Source organism: Glycine soja, chromosome 5 (genome assembly GCF_004193775.1).
Source record: "Glycine soja cultivar W05 chromosome 5, ASM419377v2, whole genome shotgun sequence".
Lineage (NCBI taxonomy): Eukaryota > Viridiplantae > Streptophyta > Magnoliopsida > Fabales > Fabaceae > Glycine > Glycine soja.
Genome location: NC_041006.1, coordinates 30,978,507 through 30,999,528, shown reverse-complemented (window position 1 = coordinate 30,999,528; position 21,022 = coordinate 30,978,507). Strand labels below are relative to the sequence as shown.

The window sequence follows — 21,022 nt, the reverse complement described above, 5'->3', positions numbered from 1 at the left end:
TATAGAGACCAGTTTCTATTGCTAGTAGCTGACACAATGAGCCTAACAGTTTCAAGTCTTGCAACTGGAGCAAAAACCTCATTGTAATCCAAGCCATGTTTCTGTAGAAATTCCCTTGCTACTAATCTTGCCTTATACTTGGATACATCTTCATTAGGCTTTACTTTAGTCTTATAGACCCACTTCACATTAATTGTTCTTTTTCCTTGAGGTAAGTGGACTAACTCCCAAGTTTGGTTCTTCTCAATTGATCTCAATTCTTCGTCCATAGCTGCTCTCCAATGTGAACTTTGTGAGGTTTCATCATGACTCATTTGGTTCTGATTCAGCAAGTAGAGTAAAGTGCACAAAATCCCCTTCTATAGTGATTATTGTATCAAGATACAATTCATACTCTTTAAGTGTTTGTGGTACTTGTATCCCTCTTTGTGACCTTCTGAGTTGCTCTCCACCAGATGGTACATCATCTTCACTTTGTTTGTCTTCAAGGTTCATAATCACCTTTCTTTCACCATTGTCAGCAGCATTTATTTCCCAATTCCAGCCCTTTGTTTCATCTATCAAGACATCTCTTCTAATCACAACCTTCCTCATTCTAGGATCATACAACTTGTAGGCACCGGTTGGATGATATCCAATGAGTATCATTGGTTCAGCCTTGTCATCAAGTTTCTTTCTAATCTGCTCAGGCACATGCTTAAAACACAGCGAACCAAATATTCTAAAATGACTCACACTAGGCTTCTTTTCTAACCATGCTTCTTTAGGTGTGTATCCCTGTAATCTCTTAGTGGGACATCTATTTAGAATATACATAGCAGTAGAAGTTGTCTCTCCCCAGAAGTAATGAGGCATTCCTTTCCCTTTCATCATGCTCCTGGCCATGTTCATAATGGTTCTGTTTCTTCTCTCAGCAACACCATTATGCTGAGGTGTATAGGGAGATGTCACTTCATGAATTATTACCTCTTCATCACAAAATACTTGAAATTCATGTGAGTTATACTCACCACCTCCATCTGTTCTAAGCACTTTGATTACCTTATCACTCTACTTTTCACTCAACAGCTTAAACTTCTTAAAGATGTTAAACACTTCACTTTTCTGCTTAATGAGATAGATCCACATTTTTCTAGTAAATTCATCAATGAATGACACAAAGTAACTGTTACCTCCTAGGGATTTCACTTCAAAAGGACCACACACATTAGAATAGATCACTTCAAGCTTTCTTTTGGATCTGATTAGAATTTCTGAGTTGAAAGAATTCCTTGGTTGCTTTGACACACAACACTCAACACACAACTGGTTTGGTATCTCAATTTGAGGGAGACCATGAACCATTTTCTTACTTTTCAATTCACTTAAACTCATGAAATTTAGATGATCAAACCTGTGATGCCACATCCAGCTTTCATTACTTATAGAAGTAGCCAGCCATTGAAATTCTACAATCTGAATTCCAATCTTGAATGTTCTATTTCTTGAGAAAAAGGCCCTTAGAATCAACCTTCTATTGCTATCAAACATCTTCAATTGATTGTCCTCCATCTGCATTGAGTAGCCCTTTTCTAGCAACAGTCCCAAACTCATCAAATTATTCTTCATATTGGAAACATATAGCACATCATTGATAAATAAGTGTTGTCCATCCTTCCTTTGAATCATCACCTTTCCAATGCCTTTTGCAGTTACAGAACTGTTATCTGCAAACTTGATCTTGCTCTTCACCTTATCATCAATGTTTACAAACCATTCTCTATGTCCAGTCATATGATTGGAATAGCCTGTATCAAGATACCACATATTAACATTGTCTTCTTCTGAGTTTGTAGTTGTCATTAGTAACACTTTATCAAAGTCAGTATCCTCATCTTGTGCCAATCGAGCCTCATTTGCATTTCTTGGAACCCTTTTATTTCTGCATTCATCTGCAAAATGTTCCCATCTCTAAAAGTTATAACACTGAATCCCTTTCTTGTTGAATTTCTTCTTGCCCACTTTGTGATTCCCTCCACTTTTCTTGTCAGTTTCTTCATTCTGGTTATGATTTCCAGAACTGCTGGAGCCCTCACCTGACCCCTTCCACTTATTGTTCTTCCACTTTCCCTTTCCCTTCTTATTCTTGTCACCATCATAGTTGTTCTCTTTGGTTGTTTGGGCTTGCATAGCTTGCTCAATTGTTCTTTGTGAGTTTCTTTCATTAAGCCTCATCTCTTGAGCTTCAAGTATTCCTTGCAGTTCTTCAATCTTCATTTCTTCAAGATCCTGACCTTGCTCAATTGCCACCATATATGATCGAATCTTGGTGTCAAGGTTCTTAATACCTTGTCAATGATCCCCAAGTCTGATTGCTTGTCACCATAAGCATTCATTTGATTTATAATTTCCAAGATTCGAGAAAAGAACTCACCAATGCTTTCCTGATCACGCATTTGTAGAAGTTCATACTGCCTTCTCAAGGTCTGCAACTTCACCTTCTTGAGTTTGCTATCCCCTGCATATGATTTCTCTAGAGTATCCCATGTCTTCTTTGCAGTATCAGCTGATCTAATTTTCTGGAAATTATCTGCATCTACACACTGATGAATAATGAACAATGCCTTTGCATCTCTTTTCATCAAATCACGGCGAGCCACCTTCTGTGTATCAGTTAGGTTCTTTTCAAGTTCTTGAATCCCTTCTTGCACCACTTGTCACATCTTGAAATCGAAAGATTACCTTCATCTGAGCACACCAATCATCATAGTTCTTGCCTATGAGAACAGACATAAATGCTAGAAAATTTCCATTCGAGGAAGCCATCTCAATTTTGGTATCCAGGGATCTTGCACCTTAGCTCTGAATACCAGTTTGTTGGAACAATAAAGTTCTCACACACACTCACACTATGCACTCACTGTCACTCTATGTTAGAGAATAAGAGAAGATGATAAAGGAATTGATTGAGAAAAAATAGAGGGGACTTAGAATTCTGAAGAAAAAAAACTTCTGCACTTTCATACTTCTCATTGATGATCACTATTATTTTTATACACACTGCACATGTAGCTATAACAAACTTCATAACTGTCAAACTAACTTCAAAATGAGTTACTAACTAACTTCTAACTAATTAACTAAATTACAACATACATCAACAGAAATGTGAATGAATTTGAAATAGAATTTTCTCTGTTTCTCCATGTCGCTACAGCCAAAGCCATTGGTTGGCACGTCCACTAGTGCAAATTTGCCTCGTTGAGCTAGATCCGAGCAGTGCTGGAAGCTTCGCAGGAGCGCCTTCACTTGAGGGCGAGGATGAGGATGGCCACCATACACATATGTAAACTAAAGCTTTGTCTCTTAAAAAGAGGGGTAGTTTCGTCCAAAATTTTCATTAACCCATCTCGTGTTTTTCTAATTCCTACTTCTGAACCAACTTATTTAGATAAGCTACTCAAGTAACTTATCAAAATAGGCTATTTTTAGTTTATTTTCAGCTTTTGCTTGTTTAAATAAGTTTGTACAAACATTTAAAATTTTATAATAAGCGATTTTTTTTATAAAATAAGTGTTTTTTTCCTAAAAAAAAACTTAACCAAACTCACCCATAATTAGGTGAAGGAAGACTTGTATGTGTATGATAAGGTGAAGTCCACAATTTAATGAACAATCCAAAATACCATAATTTAGAATACCAATAATATTTTTACGTGTATCATCAGGTGAAGGAAAACTTAACTTCTTGATTGCAATAATTTATGAAACGCGATAAATTATGATGCTCTGATCATATTCAACTCCATTTGATTTTGGAGGGTCGAACCTATAATCCACTCTGACTCACTTATCCTATATGCTACCAAATTCATGACCTTAATTTTGATAACACCCATTAAATCGAACGCGTAACATTAGACCAAAAGTTGTAATTACAGAGTACTATAACTTTATCTATTTAATTCTGTCAGCAAAATTCATGAACTTGGGCCTTGCTAGCTCAGTCTCGCATCCATAAGTACATTAAGCATCTCACATACAAAAAGTGTAGAGGTGGTTGTCGCACCCAAATCAAATTAAGAGCAAAACGGCAAAGTTTCATTGTTCTGCAACTGCTTTATATAATATGTAGTATAGTCTATCACCCTTTATATCCATTCACTTTAGGACAACAACATTTAATGTAATCACATTAAGCTGCTATTTAATAATTTATTATGGATACACCAAATTAAGGGTTGAGAACGTTCTAATCCATGAACAATAACATATGGTGTTTATACGTCTACATCTGAATGGAAAGGGTTCATTCAACTGATACAATAGATAAACTGTAACTCATCATCTGGAAATTTGTCCAAGTCCTTCAATTATTTCATTCTGTATGATGGTGCTTCATAAGCCATCTACGTCAATGTTTATATTTCAAATGAGATCTATTTGATAGTTCTGCGCGCATTATGAGAAAAAAAAAGTGGGAATCTTAATCTGTTTGAAATTCTCAATAAAGTGACCAACATTGGCTCTGTACTGAAAGTGATTCATGTATTCCAAGCCACAAGAAATTCCAGCAAACTACACTGTATGATATTGACCCTGCAACATGTCTCCAACAGATCTCATCAGGATGCATAAATTAGTTGTTATACCTTAAGTGGTATGTTCAGCGATAATTTGAAATACGAGAATTCACCATATGGTACCTACCTATGCTTACAAATCTGGGGATTTTAACACAGGGACTAGGAATCTGGTTCCAATATGAAGAACATGTGAAAATTTATAGCCAAAACTAGTAATTGAGTGGAAAACTATAGTAACAATGAACTTGTACAGCTAATTTTGTTCAATTATATTAATTATTATATAATAATCATAAAACTTGTCCAGCTATATATATTTAGTCCAACCAATGCAATAATTGAGCTAAGAGGTCACGACGAATCTAGAAGTGTATTAGGGGGTGGGGGGTTTACATAATTATTTAAATATTTTACTTCAGATAAATAATAAATTTCAAAAAATATTATTATTAATTTTATGGATAAAAGTAGAGATATGAATTACTACTTTTAAAAACTTATTTTTCTTATATATATTTTTTATTAATATTTTATTATTTTTTCTTCTTTTCATACTTATACAAAGAATCCTAAGAAAGATGAGGTGGGGGGGTGGGGGGTTTGGATCCTTTCCTGTAAGAGGTGTAATCAAACTTATCAATAGCAACCCCTCTGTTAAGAGTTATATTAGATTGTTAGAAATGACCTCTATATACAGAGCACTTACCTGCGGTCAATGTATCTCTTCTGTCATTTTAATCAAATGCAATGAGTTACTTTGTTGGTATTCCTTTCTTCTTCTTTGAGTTCAATGATGTGTGGCTACATCAGTTACGTGTTGCTTGCATCTCTTCTCTTTTATCTGAAAATCTCCGTTAGGAAAAAGTTTTTATTTAACCTTGCTCATAAGAACCCCTAAACATGTTGATATCCTGTTATCTTCACCAATGTGTTATGATACATTACACATTACGATTTTTAAAAGGAATGTGTCAATAGGTAGAATAAGAAAACTATAATATCTGTCTCCATATTTACATTTTGAAAAACATCTACGTTGACTGCCTCTAACAATTTTAACATCTGTATCCTTACCCAGATACTTTCGCATATTTTAAACCTATCACTTGCATTTTTGTTAATACTAAAGTACAGAACTCGGAGTTTATGGGATTTTTTACACCTTTCAATCTGCGTAAGATAATGAAAGTTCAGAATTCCACAAGTGGAAACAAACTCTAAGCTGGAAATTAGAAGGATGAATGGATAAGATTGTTCTTTAGAATCTGATTGGAGCTAACAAGAACCCAGCTAGTCCAAGATTGAACATTTGATTAAGCATTTTGAAAAGGTTAAGGTATTATCAGTGGTAGTACGTGCAACCAAATCTAGTCAGAGAAACCAATTTTTTTTGTCGGTAGCCAACTCCAGCAGATTCTAATTAATAGCCATAAAAATATACATGAATTTAGTAAGATAGTTGTGCATTATTTGATTTGATTAAAATGTCTTTTACTAAACGAAAAGGAAATTATTGTCGCCATCTCTATTTTATGTTGGAAGAAACCACTCAAACACAGAAGATAAATGAGAAAAGAAATAATAGTAGTTTTGTATTGATTACTCTAATGTACATATATACACTCTGTATCTCATATAACACACGTACTCAAGCGTGCTTTTATACAATAAACATTAATTGACTGAACCACATACGGTGAAAAGGCAAGAAAAAAAACTCAGATAGAGATTTGAGAATTGGTTTAGATTAGTCTTTCACATCCAGTTCTGTACTTGCAAAGTTGACAAGAAAATCTTCTGAATGATAAAAAAAATTACAAGAAAAAAGGGGGAAATTGCAACGGGAAAAATTATTTATGGTTTAATTAAGATTGTAATTAAAATGTTCCCTCATCTCTTAGGTTATGCTTTTGTTAATCTCTCAATATGTTAGTCACATTTTACTCAACAAGATTCACAATGACATTTCTTTTTCATTGTTTTTAGAGGAATACTCTTTCTGTAACTTTTTCTAAATTGATTGAAATTTACTTAAAATCTTTTCAATATGTTACATGTTTTACTTAACATGATTTATAATGACATTTTATTTTCATTGTTTTTAGAGGAATGCTAGTATCATTCTCTTAGATGCTTTCTTTCTAACATTTTTTCTACTATTGAATGAAAATTATTAAAATTTACCAATTAGAAAGAGGATGCAACAAAGAGTATCACTAGCATTCTTCTTATTTTTATTCAGAAAATAAAAATATGAGTTTTCATATCTAACAGTTGGGATATTTTTTGTAGAACAATTGATGTAAAACATATTATTAGATATGTATTTATTTGGAGCCTATATAAAGGATAGAGGAGTCACTTTCTACTTTCCTTCTTAGTATCAATATAATTCATTTTGAGTTTATCACACTTCTTCCCATTCCCTCTTCTCTCTTGGGTCTGAACCATTAGATATTTATTTTTTGTTTTAGTTATATCTAATATTAAATAATTTTTATGATATAAAACATAAAAATAAATTATATTGAGAAAAGATATTTTAGTAAAGATATAGTTTTTCTGCTTAAATTAAAAATTGAAATTTATATTATTATTATTATGAAAAAATATTTCATACAATTTAGATATTTCTTTTTACACTATTTTTCACCCATTCAAGAGGGAGGAAATTTTTTTTTTATTAAATTAATTTTTTGGTCATCTAATTTAATTTTGTAGGTTCTATTTGGTTCTTTATTTTTTGGGGTACAATTAGAGTTCTTCTAATTTTTTAAAACAAGTTCAATTTGATCATTTCTTTTAAATTGAACTGTGTTAAGAATATTTAGTGAGATAGCATTAGCATAACACACATTTTTCCTATCACCATTAGTTCAATTTAGATGACAAGGTCAAATTGAGCCAATTTTATAAATTAGAGAACCTCATTGAACCCAACAAAAGACTAAAAGACTAAATCAAACCTAAAAAATAAATTTGAGAAAAAAAAAACTAATTTAATGAAAAAATTGACTACTTCTTTCTTCTTCTTTTTTTTTTTTTCATTCAAATAACACATTTTTATTTTATTTTTACTTTGTTTCTCTCTCTCTTATGATTTCTTTCTTACTTATTTCTACCTCATCCAAATGTTGGGAAAGTCATTTTAGTTAGGTTCTAACTTTTTTTCACTAGCTAAAAAATTTGTTTAATTATTAGGAAAACAGATTTTTTTAAGTAGCATCTAGTATTTTTTTAAATGTTAATAACATTTTTTTAAAGAGTTAGCTTCTAGGTTTTTATATTTTATTCCTTTTATCCTTAAAATATTTATTTAATTTTCTTATTTCTTTTTTTTAAAATATGTTATTCTTGTTATTTTACATTTTTCAATTACTTCAATAACTAATTTTAACAAGCATTTATAATTTAATAAACTAGTTCCAACTTTCAACTACTAACTTAATTTTTAACTCCCAGCTAGTTTTTATCAAACATACCCATAACATTCAAAAATATGATTTTATAATTATGATTCTATGAATCACATTTTTTAAATTAGTAAGTCTATTGGATGAGATGAGGTAAAAACAATATCTTACTTCCGAAGAAGCCAAATTAGAAAGAATTTTATCATCTTAAATCCCAACATATGAGTGATGTGGTTGTGGTTGGTCAAAAGAGTAAGCAAATATGTAAATAACATAAGTGTATTGTATAAATTGAATGGTGTCATAAGTGAACTATTTTGAGGTAAAAAAAAAAACAAGTGCTTGACCCAACGACTCACCGGTTTGATCTCTAAAGTCTAAACCCATCAACTCAAAGCAACTCATACCGAATCCGTCACATGGTCAATTCATTTAGCGGCTCAAACCAATTTCCCGGCCAGTCCGAGCCGAGTATGATAACGTTGAGTACTTAAACTGTGTCCAATACGATGTACGAATACGATTCATGTTTTGATTGGCTCAGTTGATGATTATGTCCTTTCTCACACTAAGAATTGTGATGGAGTGAATATACATGTCAGTGTCATTTTCAGTGTTTCGCTATCAGCTGTACTATGTTGATTATTTGTCTCTTGTCTTTTGGCTCCTCACTCTTCTAAAATTTCTTTTCTTCCATGTTTACCAAAATACCAATGTTTTTTTTTTCACTGCCAAATAATTATTATATATTATAGAAAGAGAATCTGGTACCAAAATACCAATGTAAATGTAATAAAGTGATATACACAAATAATCTTACAAGTTATAAGAAAACAGAGACATGATTTACACACGTGCTAATTTTAAAACTTTTTTCATTCCCTTTTATAATAATTTTCAAATACATTTGCGTTGCTTTCTAGAATTTTAATAGCCATGCATGATGTTGGTATTTTGGCATGCATTAATATGAATGCCATTATTATTTTACAGTATTTTCAGCGAATATAAATGCGAAGCTTCATCAAATTAGTGAGACTGAAGAAGTGGAAGTTGCTTGAATAAGGAGGTTTCCATATCGGGTTTTTTTTTTTTTCTTTTGTATAGTGATGGTTCAAAATATTATTGAACATATAATTTCTTAAAAATTACTTAAATTCCTCACCATTCGTTCTCTCCAAATAAATTAATTTTGATCCTATGGAACATTACGCTTTGGAAGGATTCCCTTGATCAGCCATATATAGCTGTATGCAGCTGCCTTTATAATTATAGAGACTAAGACATGCATTTTATTTTTGGCCACAAAGAAGGCATCTTATGTGTTGTGATTTGGGCAAAAATATTAGTGCTTTCCACTATGCACTTGCATTTGCTATTTGGACAGCCCTTCACCTCACCTCATTTTGCTCTTATTTTGTCAGAATTGTGATTTTTGGACACTTACAACAATATAAATACTTCGTTAACATTATTTTTTATCTTTTTTTTCTTAATACATATTACCTATATTTCATTACACTTTTCTCTCATCTATCTCTTTCTCTCTATAGGTGTGTATTGGTATAAGGTGTTAATAAAACATTTTTCAACTCGTTATAGCATGTGCTTGTTTTAATGTTCTGGGCCATCCAAATCCACGTTCAACTAAAAACTACAAATTCTTGCTTCTCACTGTGGAATACATGTTACCTACATCCAACATGTAAACAAGCGTTCCTTTAATTTCATCGTCTTACATTTTTCACAAAACTCTTCTACGAATATTTATTTAATTTACTATATGTTATTCTGTATTTAGATTTATATAAAAGAAACTTCTTAATTAAAGTATAACAAGAATCCATATATTATATATAGATCAGTTTTGTCTGGAATCACAATTTATATCCCGTGTTGGATAACAAATTTCAAAAGTATTTTCATTTTAGTTCATATTTATTCATTTAATAATATATATAATGTGTACTATCTTTAATATACCATATTCCATTTCAGAAAGAAAATGGTCACATTAGTTATATTTTTTTAATAAAATCACATTTTTTTTGTTATTGAAATATATACCTATATATTATAATTTAGTCTTAAAAATGATTTTTTATTAATTTAACCATTTAAATTTCAAATCTAGAAGAATTTCTATTTTTATTCAATTTACAACCTTGAATAAAAGTCTAATGTAATAATTAAAATATTAAATGTTTATATTGTCATTTTTAATTTTTGCTTAAGAGATGCTATGACATATTTCAATACAAACTTGACATAATTAAATATTACGACTCAAATATAATTATATATATATATATATATATATATATATATATATATATATATAAACCTTTCTTTAATAAGTAAAACTATGCATTATTGTAAATTGTAGTCCAGACTGAGAACAAGAGTGCTATTGTTTGGGAAAAAAAGACATGAAAGATACAAGAGTTCTTGAATGACAGCACAGCCCTGAAAATAGAATCACAAAAGCAATACACCCATAGCCATACAAATACCGGCTAATAATATACAGTACGCCATTTGAACCTGACTAGTGTTTTGACCCTAACGCAATGGTGTTTTGTTAAATATAACATTCGAATAACATTGGTACAAGTCAGAAAGTACTGTATTCGAACACGAGGTCGTAATGTTTCAATACTTGTCATATAAATGTTTGAACATTATAAAATTACACGAGTATCTCGCTCATTCTTCTTTTTAGTAAGCCCTGCAAAACACGAATATCTCACTAACCATGTTAGACCAAAATGAAAAAAATTAAGGACTATAAATTGTTGGGATTTGATCTTTGAAGGATAAGATTCTTAAAATTAATATTAAGAAACAAAACTGGTTTATCAACCTTTTAGAAGTAAGAAATATTTTCTTTTATTTTATTTTATGAACCCTAGTATATTCGGCTGAGAATTAAGAACTAATTTCTTAATCCTTATCATATGATTAGAGGATAAGATTATATATCAATCATATTATACTAGGTTAGTTTTCTCTTATCTTATATAACCTTCTTTACAAAATTTTAAATGATATCTTTTAGAGAACGTTTGGTAAGGAAAAAGTTTTTTCATGTCCGAAAATGATGATTCTTGTGAATCATAAATCTTGATAGTCATGTTTTATGGGAATGAATAAAATTAATTTGATTGGTCAGGTGAGATTCTTTAGATAAGTTTTCTATGAATCAAAGAGTTATACATATTTTTACCGATCATTTTAATTATTTACAACATTATATAATTTAGGGTTAAATGAAATTTGATCCTCCTATTTTGTTCAATCTATAATTTTGATCCTTTCATACTAAAACAAAGACAATTGGTTATTTATTTTAAAAATACATAATTAGACCTCATATTTCAAAATAAAGACATTTAGTCTTTCTATTTTAGAAAATTCACAATTTTAATCCTCATATTTTAAAAAAAAATAATAAATTTTGGTCAAATATTCAATTTTATTCATGTTTTATTTCTTACATTATAATTAATTAAGTCATTTTTTATGATACCTTAAATAAATATGTTAGGTCTAGGATTCAATTGGATCAAAATAAAAGAAATAAAATTTAGACAAAATTGAGAATTTAACTAAAAAAAATGTAAAATAAAAGAACCAAATATCTCTATTTTAAAATATGAGACTAGAATTGTGAATTTTTTAAAACAGATGAATTAAATGTCTCTATTTTAAAATAAAGGAACTAAAATTATATATTAAGAATATCAAAATTACATTTAAGTCTATAATTTAATAAAAAATAACATGATATTTTTATTATAGTAAAAAAAAATTAAACTCAGAAAAATAAGATTTTCACCTCTCTCATAAAAAAAATCATAGAAAATTGATTAGAAAACATTATCGGAAAACATCCTTTTCCAAAAATATTTTTTTAATTACATACCAAACATCAAAAATTAAATTTTTTAACATGATGCCCGAAAACTAAAAACTTTTCTCTTACCAAATATTTCATTAAAATAAACATCCAATAGTATATCAAAATTTGGAATTAAATACATCCTTAATTAGTGACTGTAAAGATAAATTTGTAAGGATCATCACGAAGATAGTCTTTATATTCGGAACCTAATTATTATTCAATAGTATGTTCTAGCTTCGAGCAATGAGCAGGTCCCAGTTGAAGGTAAACCGCCAATAGGACCTGTTCGTGATCAATCAACTTCTCTAAGCTGTCCACACTCTACACAGATTAACACATAGCCAATAATCATAGCTCAAAGCCTCAAACAATTATGAATTAAAGGCTGATCTCGCCTCAACAACCAATTTAAGGATGCCAGTGGAGCTCATAAGTAACAACATTGTTAGGCCATTCACCAGTAATACTAATGAACAATTAAATTCGTACCAAACCTGTTTCTGATCAAACTTATCACCCACAAAATCAATAGTTAAATCTTAATTCCTTGTGTTTTTTAGGTGAATCCAAGGTGTATCCTTGTACTGGGAGGTTAAGAATTAATCTATGATTGTTACTTATCAGTAATTTTAGAACATTAATTAAGAAATTAAAACAAAAAAAAAATATTTTATAAATTATAAACATAAAAAAATCATGACTAACGTAATTCTCCCAATAAAAATATTTTTAATTCAAGTTTTTAAACTAATATCTTTAGGATAATGATTAATATTTATTTTAATATTTTGAAGTATTGAAAATCTAAAATATATATTTAAGAGTATAACTTTTTTCAACAAATATTTTGGTAAACTTGAAAATTGAATTCTTAATTATATGTTTGAGAAATAATATTATCACTCAGTATACTGCATAATATTAGAAAAAAGGAATAAGAATTTTTTTTATGGAATTAGGAGGAGCATTAGGCAAAGTTTTGAGCCGTTTTCTCTTTCCATGAGAAAGTGTATATTTAGATGTCAGTACGATAAATACGTTTGGATCATATGAACTAGAATTATAAAATATGTATTAAAATTCATAAAATAAAAGTATTGTGTATTGAAAAAATGTCAGTACGATAAGTAATTTTCTAATTCAAAAAATATTTTTAATTTTGAAATATAAATTATTATTTCTTTATATTATGTCCTAGAATTTAAAAATATGTAATGAAATTTTTAAAAGCACATTTTCAGCTTTTATCCCCCGCATAGTCTAATAAAACATAAAGGGGAAGTACGAGAAATATTGTAGTGATATTTACGTACAATAAACGTCTGAAGACTACTGCCTTCGAAGAGGCGTACTGTTGGATCGTATGAAGTAAAACTCATAATATTATAGACCTTTTGTTGGACATATATATGCCTAGCCAATTAGTAGACAAAAAAAAGTGTATTTAGTGTGTTTAGTTTAAAGGATAGAGATAGAAATATGAAAACAAAAGAATTTTTTTTTTTACTTAAATAGAGTATTATAAATGTGAAATCCACATGAAAAATATAAAATTTCTCTCTTATTTTTCTCCTTCCACTCTAAATCAAACACAACTTAAAAGTGATGTTTGAGTTTTTTTTTACTCATTCCCCCCTAATAATATTATTTGTTTGATTGTTTTTTTTTTATTTGATTTCATGTTAACTTTTTAAGTAATTAAGTATCTTGGTTTTTAAAGTTAGAAAATTGACTATCTGGCTGATTTTCTTCTACGTAAATTCTCAAAGTTCAATGCATTTTTACTCAAAATACTTATAATTAAATTGTTTTATTTAAAATTTATCAAATAAATATGAAATTCAATGTCATAAAAAAAAATTTCACCAAAAATTGAAAATAAAACACAACTTTCTATCTTCAAATCCTAATCTCATATCCTATAAAATCTTCAAAATTTTAACAGTTTTCACTAAATTTATCACTTCAAATCTTTTAAAATTATTTCATATCTTAATTTCATCATAAAAGTCTAAATATTTAGATAGAAAATAATTTGAGAATTTAAATTAAAAAATCAATAAAGGGAAAAAATATTCTTAATTTTAAAATTAAAAAAAATAATTAGTGAAAAAAATATTGAGTACCAAAAGTCGCGTACAGTAAAAAATAGAGGAATTATAAGTGCAAAAAGAGAACGATTGCTATATTTCAATTTACATATTATACGTTTAAAGTGTATGTATAAAAAAAAATATTATGTGTTTAAAGCGTTTGATTGTGGTGTAAAATCATTATCAATAATAATAGAATTATAAGGTTGACTTGATAATTAAAGGAAAAAAATTGTGGGTTGGAGTTTCTCTTACCAATATTTTAATAAACATTAACAACTAACCTTTGTAGATTAAAAGAAATCGTTATCAACAAATTATTAAAGTCATTACATTTAAAATTGTGGGTATAATATTGAGATAAAAAATTTATGGATAGTGTATTTAGAATTTCTAATGCATTGAGTTAAATTTTATGAGTAAAAGAGGAGAAAAACACTCATTTCCTTAATTTTGAGTTCTTGACAGATAAGTTTTTCACCTTTGTAATTTAAAATGGTTGAATATGTCATGTGTCACGAAAGAGTTTTAGATTGAATGAAAATAATCAAATTGAACAAGATATAAACAATAAAGACCATTAAGATGTTAAATAGAAGTAACGAGTCGCGGATCTACGTAGGGATAATGGGGCAATTGTTCCCACAAAATAAACTTTTTTACTTAAATATATTAAATAAATATTTTTTTCTCCATAAAAAATAGATCTTGTTCTCACAAAAAGTATTTTTTTAAATAAGATGAATATAAATAATTATAAAAGATAAAAAGAGAATGATATTAATTTTACTCACTTTTTTTAAATTTCACTGTTTCTAATTTTTTATCACCATTTTTAATAAAGCTTATATAATTTTTTGTTTGAGAAAATATTAGACTATTTTTTGTCTCCACATAAAAAAAAAATTGTAGATCTCGACTGGATGTAACATATTATTGTATGTCTCTCCAATATTTTTAACTCTCTTAGGAACCTAGGTAACAAATGTAATTCCAAAATTACTCTCAATTTTAACAAAAATTAATCATGTACAAAATTAACGAATACTCTAAGTTTATAGTTACATGTTAACAAAAATAAAATACAAAACTAAAGGTGTGAGAATAAACTCACTCAGTTGTGAGATATATAGAGACCATACGATGCTTGTTTTAAAGGTTCTCATCACTTGGATGCAGAATTTTAATTTCTATTTTAAAAAAAATGAAGCATACATATTTTTTTAATTTTATAATATTATATATATATATATGTATGTAAGTCACTTTGTATTTAGCAATCAAAAGAATCTCTGTTTATTATATAGAATTGAATAGATCTGCTGTGTGTTTTGATTTATTTTATGTTTAAAACAAATTATAATTATATAATCTAATTTGAAAAAAAATCCTCCATAATTATCCAAATTAAACTTGTTATTAATTTGGTTAAAAAGTTCAAATGCAAGGATAACAGTAATGATAAAAAATTAATGAAGTAATAGAAATAAATTAAAAGCCGTACTTGCATGTGACCTTTTCCGTAGTTAAGGGGATTAATTGCAGAAGTTGATATATAGTTGACAGATATCTTAAAATTTGAATGCTCTAAATGTTTTACACTTCTACAAAATTATAAGCAAGGTACAATTCGCAGCTATATATTTTTTTAAGTATGTGATTAGAAATTAATGTTTACATGTACTTATGGAATAATATCTATTAAGAGAGATTAGTCCTTTAAATTTATTTTAATATTTTAAAAAGAAATATTAGTCATACTCTATTTGACAAATTCTTTTCAACACTTTATATAATTGATTAAAATTTATTGAAAATCACCCATCATCTCATATCTAAATATGTTCCTAATGATCAGTCTGTAATTCTTAATAAAAAGTACTTGCCTTTAAGTAAAAAAATACTTTTGTAATTTTTTTTTAAAGATTAATATGTTGTATAAACTAAGATTTTCTTAAAGCTCTTAATATTTATTCTTTTTACTTCCTTAATTAAATTATATCTCTTTATAATCCATATGATTGGAGTAGTGATGTAAGGTTCCATTGCATTTTACATGTAGAAGAATGATTTATTTAGCGAGATAATTTGTGTTTAATTTTATCTGTGTAAAATCTCCTTAAACCAATGATAATTACACACCACGAGCAAGATTAGTCTCTAACTCATTGGATTGAGGAGACCCAAAACTAAAAAAAATTGTCTCTTTATGCTTAAACTAGTTTTTTTTTTTTTTTTGCAATGTATATATGCACCATTATCTTAATCTTAATTAGGAACAATCTAAAATATTTCTTTTTAATTTCTATATTTTAGAAAGTTAGAAACAAATCCTTGTGTTTAGTTTGATGTAATATTTAAAATAATCTTAAATATATTTTTTGCCTTTTAAATTTAATTGATTTTGGTCTCTAAATTTAAAATTAATTTGCTGAGTCCCTTTTTCTAAACATTGCTAAAGACTCCATTTGTGTCACTAACGAATTACAAGTTTTTACATGATAACTAACTTTAGTTTTGCATTTTTATTATCAAACATCCTACTACATGTATGTTTTTCTTTCAAGACTATTTGGATAAAGGACTTAAACAAACGTTTTTCTCATACTACATGCACTACAAAGATCAATTTTAAATTTGAAAAGTCATAAACAAACTTATCCCAAATTATGTGACTGAAAACATATTTAGCTCTTTAAAATATCTCCATGCTTCATTTCTAGTTTCTAATATCCTTCAAATCTGGAAGTTTAGAGGTGAAGTTTTTCAGAACCTTAAATCCAAACCAAGATAAACTCGAAGCTCGGGTAAGTACATGAAGATAGAAAACAATTGAATGCGTTTAGCAATTTGTACCATCCACACATAAATGGTGTTCTTTATTCTATTTATCACACACACAAAACTATAAAGGATGCACACGTTGAGAAAGTGATTTAGGCAGCAGAGGATTAAAGGCGGCAAACAAGAATACAAACTGTTGGGTAGGCCCTAATGACGGCAATCCATTAGCTGTATGGAAAGCTAAGGCCCGTTTTGGTTTGACACAATATTTCAATTCAATGCCACTCTCAAAACACAAACAACAACAACTCATATAAATAAGACTCTCCCCTAAGCTTCCATTTCACAACAAAAAATTTCTTTAGTTCACTATATCCATGGCAATGTCTTACCAAATTAGAAATTCTGGTGTCTTCTTTTTCCTTTGTGTTCTTCTCTTTGGTGTGTCTGCTCTGGGTCGACCAGCCACTTTTCTGCAAGACTTTCATGTCACGTGGTCTGACTCCCACATCAAGCAACTTGATCAAGGCAGGGCAATCCAACTCAGACTTGACCAAAGCTCTGGTAACAATTAACAACATAACATGTCCAAAACTACTCCTATGTTTTTTTAGATTCCTTAATATTACAATATGTATTGAAAAACTTATATATATGGTCACATGGTCCAAAAGAAACATCATTGCGAATCGATATTACTTGGTAGAAACAATGTCGACTTTGTAAGTAAAATGAAGATTTACCTCGGAACACTTGTGTTACAGGATGTGGATTTGCTTCCAAGGTGAAGTACATGTTCGGGCGTGTTAGCATGAAGATCAAACTCGTCCCCGGAGACTCTGCTGGCACGGTCACTGCATTTTATGTAAGTTTAAATTTTCTTACCACAATCATTAAATTTGTTTGAAATTTTTCTCAGAGTGGAAGACTTATAAGTAATAATATATGTTGGTTTTGTGGTAGTTGAACTCTGACACGAACTACGTTCGCGACGAGCTTGATTTCGAGTTCTTGGGCAACCGTACTGGGCAACCTTACACAGTTCAAACAAACATCTACGCTCATGGAAAGGGTGACAGAGAACAGAGGGTCAACCTCTGGTTTGACCCTGCTGCAGACTTCCACACCTATTCAATTCTCTGGAACCATCACCATATTGTGTAAGTAATTAAACACACGTGCACTTATGAATAAATCATAAACAATTTTATTCAAATTTAAATATATTTTTTATCTCTAATAAAAAATTAATTTTTGTATTTATTTTTTAATAATTTTATATTTTGTATTGAATCTTTAATAAAATAATAATTTTTTTTAATATTTTGTTTTAATCTTTTGATAAATTATTGAATTTTGTATTTATTTTCTGTAAGTTAACAAATTTTGTTTTAGTCTCAACTAATAATAAATAAATAAATAAATAAAATTTATCAGAGAGTAAATATAAAAATTACTAATTTATCATGGATTAAAAAAATGTTAAGTAAGAAAAATAAATTTATTGTTTTAGTAAAAACTCAATGCAAAAATAAATTATCAAAAAATACAAAATTTAAATATTTATTAAGGAGGTAAAACATATTATAATTTTTTATTAAATATTTATTCAATACAAATAGGTATTTATCTGTTTGAATGTAAAATTTAATGTAAATTTAAAATTAATCGACCAATCAAATATCAAATTCCCAACATAAAATTTTAATTAATTAGTCAAACGTAACAAACTTTGCATACACAATCGTTAGGATGAAATGATAGCCTAAAATTTATTTATAGCATGTAGATGTGATTGAGTCTAACTCAATTTTATAAGATAAATGGTGATCCTTATTTATTATTAATTTATTCTATCTTAGTATTATTGTAGTTGATGAGACTTGAATTTTTCCTAATTCTTGCAGATTCTACGTGGATGATTTTCCAATCAGAGTATACAAAAACAACGAGGCTCGGGGGATTCCATACCCAAAGATGCAGGCAATGGGAGTGTATTCGACATTGTGGGAAGCAGATAACTGGGCCACAAGGGGTGGATTGGAGAAAATAGATTGGAGCAAAGCACCATTCTACGCTTACTACAAGGACTTCAACATTGAAGGATGTGCAGTGCCAGGACCTGCAAACTGTGCCTCCAACCCAAGTAACTGGTGGGAAGGGGCAGCATACCAAGCCCTTAACTCCATTGAAGCAAGAAGGTACAGGTGGGTTCGTCTGAACCATGTTATCTATGACTATTGTAAGGATAAGTCAAGGTTCCCAGTGACCCCACCAGAGTGCCTTGCTGGCATTTAATTTAATTAAATTTTCAGTGGTTCACAACATTCATGCATGCCTCACTAATACGTAGTACATGTTTGTTATTTTGTTTCTTACACTGTTAATTTGTTTTTGTTGTGTTATGTACACATTGTGCATATAACGAATTATTCCATGGGTCCGAGCTCGTACGTTGGACGAAGCCTGTGTTTGAATCAGACGGGGCATAGGTTGTTTGAGTTAAAATAAACCTCTTGTGGCCCTCTTTCTTTGTATTTTAGTGCGCGTATATTGGTTGTGATATAAGAAAGCTTTGTAATTGTACCCATTATTCTGATGAAATGAAATGAAATTTATTGCTATTTTTTATGTATTATTATACGGTGAATCTCAATTTATGTGGAATAAAGTCTTCCTCTGTTTCTGGATAAGAAAAATGACAAGGAAAATTGGTGGGTCTACAAGATTACATTAACATGCTCCAAGCTGGTCTTGGCTCCTTGATTTGTCGCCTTTTTTTTTTTAATTTATTGACGTCACGTCAATACTTCGGGGTCACATGATCCATTCAAGCAACACTTATTAACACTAATAATAACTATTTATGTCTCTTAATAAAATGATTTAGAGTTTAAATTTATCTTCAGTATAGAATAAATGATATTAAAAAAGAAATATTTATGTTGAGTGCATTCATAGGTCTCTCACGAATATTATCTCACCAATAATATTAGTTACTATTTTTAATAATGGCTCGTTCGTACTATTATAGATCATCCAAAAAACAGCTAATAATAAAGGTTTTGGAGGATTGAGTTAGTTTGAGAATTGCATGTATTTTTAATGTCTTTCTCTTTTAGTAACTTGTTGGATGTTTCTTTTGCTGCACTTTTGGCACTTCTGGCGACTTTTTTTTTTAATTAATATTTATCTATTTGGCCGATAATAATAATAATAAAAAGTTTTGCTCCCATCATTTATCTCGGTGTGCCTGAATAGAAGATATTTTTCAATTTAAAACTTTAAGAATTAATTCTCTGATAAATTATTATAAAGCTAAAAGAATTAATGATGAAGAAAGTTAGATTAGCTGAAGTGGGTTTATACCTTGAAGTAAGCATGAAGAACTTCCAATAAATTTGTAAGCACACGTCCAACCAGGTCCAGGGTTAATACAGGTCTCATTCACCTAATGATCAATAGAATTAATACGTACGCACGTGCAAGAGCACTGCAATGACACTTCTGATCTGTGACAAGATGAAAAACTATATCCACTAGGGTTAATCTAGCGGTTTAGAATATTAGGAGAAATTAAAGGATTAGGAGAAATTAAAATCATAAAAATAAACCACGTAATAATGTCTAGAAATTTTTAACTTAAAATAATATTTAATTAAAATGTATTGAATATATATATATATTAAATTTATTAATTTTTATAATAATCATTTTCACTCGATTCAGGATTAGAATATTTTTGCTTGCATCCATCAACACGATGTGATTACAACAAGCTCCGGGTGATGCTGTTCTTCTTTCTTATCTAGTTTTGAATTGTGGGAGGTTGGCACATATCTTTCGGTCCCCCATTTCTTGGTGTTATCACCGTCACTCCTCATTCCGTTGCTGTATTTTTGTTGGGGGCCAAGAACAATAAACTATACTCTAATGCATATGAAATGTATGGAGATTCTTGCTTCGCAAAAAAGTAGTGGAGGCCACAAACAAAAGTGCACGTTTTTGTTAACTTTTAATCTTTTATAAATTAATTAATTATATCAAGATTTTTTTAAACAATATAACTGACTTATTGTACTCCAAATTTAATGAATGAGTCTGGCTAGTTCAGTTGTTGAGTAAATTATTATAATTTTCTTAATCTTTATCTTTAATTTTTGTAGGTTAAAAAATATATTTAATGTTAATCTTGGAATTGAACATATGGAAGTTCTAGTAGTTCACTTTTATCTATTTAAATGTTATGCCAAAAGAAGAGTT

General features: G+C 29.3%; 1 protein-coding gene across 1 annotated transcript; it reads left to right on the top strand.

Annotated features, from left to right (window-relative positions):
• Positions 1-17,092: 17,092 nt before the first annotated feature.
• Positions 17,093-19,400, top strand: LOC114412509 (probable xyloglucan endotransglucosylase/hydrolase protein 6). Its single transcript, XM_028376438.1, has 4 exons — positions 17,093-17,323; positions 17,524-17,624; positions 17,723-17,919; positions 18,667-19,400. The coding sequence occupies exons 1-4, from the start codon at positions 17,137-17,139 to the stop codon at positions 19,055-19,057; spliced, it is 876 nt and encodes a 291-aa protein (XP_028232239.1). The 5' UTR covers positions 17,093-17,136; the 3' UTR covers positions 19,058-19,400.
• The last annotated feature ends 1,622 nt before the right edge of the window (positions 19,401-21,022 follow it).